Source organism: Penaeus monodon, chromosome 9 (genome assembly GCF_015228065.2).
Source record: "Penaeus monodon isolate SGIC_2016 chromosome 9, NSTDA_Pmon_1, whole genome shotgun sequence".
Taxonomy (NCBI): domain Eukaryota; kingdom Metazoa; phylum Arthropoda; class Malacostraca; order Decapoda; family Penaeidae; genus Penaeus; species Penaeus monodon.
This window is the reverse complement of record NC_051394.1, coordinates 17,912,886-17,913,899: the sequence shown is the minus strand read 5'-3', so window position 1 is coordinate 17,913,899 and position 1,014 is coordinate 17,912,886. Positions and strand designations below refer to the sequence as shown.

Genomic DNA, 1,014 nt, shown 5'->3' with positions numbered 1-1,014 from the left:
AATGGAAAAACCTATGTGAAATATTCAATAAAGTCCTCAGGAGGGGATGCACAACAACAGCAACAAAAAGTGAAATCCCCAAACTAGCTTTGTGTAATCATGCTTTGGAAATAGTACTGTGCAACTGGTTCAAGGTTTCTTCGATGAAGAATTCAAACATGAAACAATACATATAAATTTTCTTGTTCAATATAACAACTCATAAGGTATAAATATAATTTTACATTAACCCAATGTCGCCAGGAAAATACTGTGCTTACTTTAGCATTTTTTATGAACTGTCTCTGCTCATAGATGGCTCTGCATTAGACATTAAATTACTAATATGTTATTAACATTTGTTAACATTGATGACTTACTACAAATGGAGCCATCTATCTATGTGTAAAAACAATTACTAAAGTAAACTTACAGTGGGCTCAGCATGTATATACATGCCATGCCTGTCTGTTTTGGGGTAAGCTAAATATTGCAGATATAAAACCTTCCTAATTATTTCTGGTAATCAAAAGGGTAGGCTATATATAATCATGATTCTCCTAAAAGACTCCAAAACAAATCTGTATTCATATGTGACTTCTCTACATAATTAGATGTACCAGTTGTTTCATACACGGTCTTAGCAAATTGGTCATAAAATAATGAATATTGTTTCATGCAAGTATTTTTCTTATAGATCAGTGAGTAAAAATAGTGATAACTGCTATAAGAAGTTTATCACACCATTCACAAAGCAAAATACATATTTTTCCTATCATATATCTCATATAAAGCCTTCTGAAAATCATCATACAATGAAACAAACATCAAATATTGTCTTACTTCATTAACTCCTTCTGCCCGCTTGCTCTCCTTCTCGCACATCAAATCCAAAACTTTATAAGCACTGCTGATATGCTTGCGAATCACTTCCGACCTCTCAAGGTACATGGCAATCCTTACAGGATGAAGGTTTACCTGAATAATTTTTCAAAATTAGAATGAAATCAAGAAACAGGAAATATATGAGTAATC

The 1,014-nt window shown here is 32.3% G+C and overlaps 2 protein-coding genes across 2 annotated transcripts in view; both read right to left on the bottom strand.

Annotated features, from left to right (window-relative positions):
- The window catches only part of LOC119576998, a 15,660-nt gene that overhangs the window by 6,259 nt on the left and 8,387 nt on the right, over positions 1-1,014 (bottom strand). The window lies entirely within an intron of this gene.
- LOC119576640 (ankyrin repeat and MYND domain-containing protein 2-like) overlaps positions 1-1,014 on the bottom strand; it is a 2,682-nt gene that overhangs the window by 1,421 nt on the left and 247 nt on the right. The window contains exon 2 of the mRNA XM_037924293.1: positions 806-957. Within this exon, the coding sequence (XP_037780221.1) occupies positions 806-957 (152 nt within the window). The remainder of the gene's footprint in view (positions 1-805; positions 958-1,014) is intronic.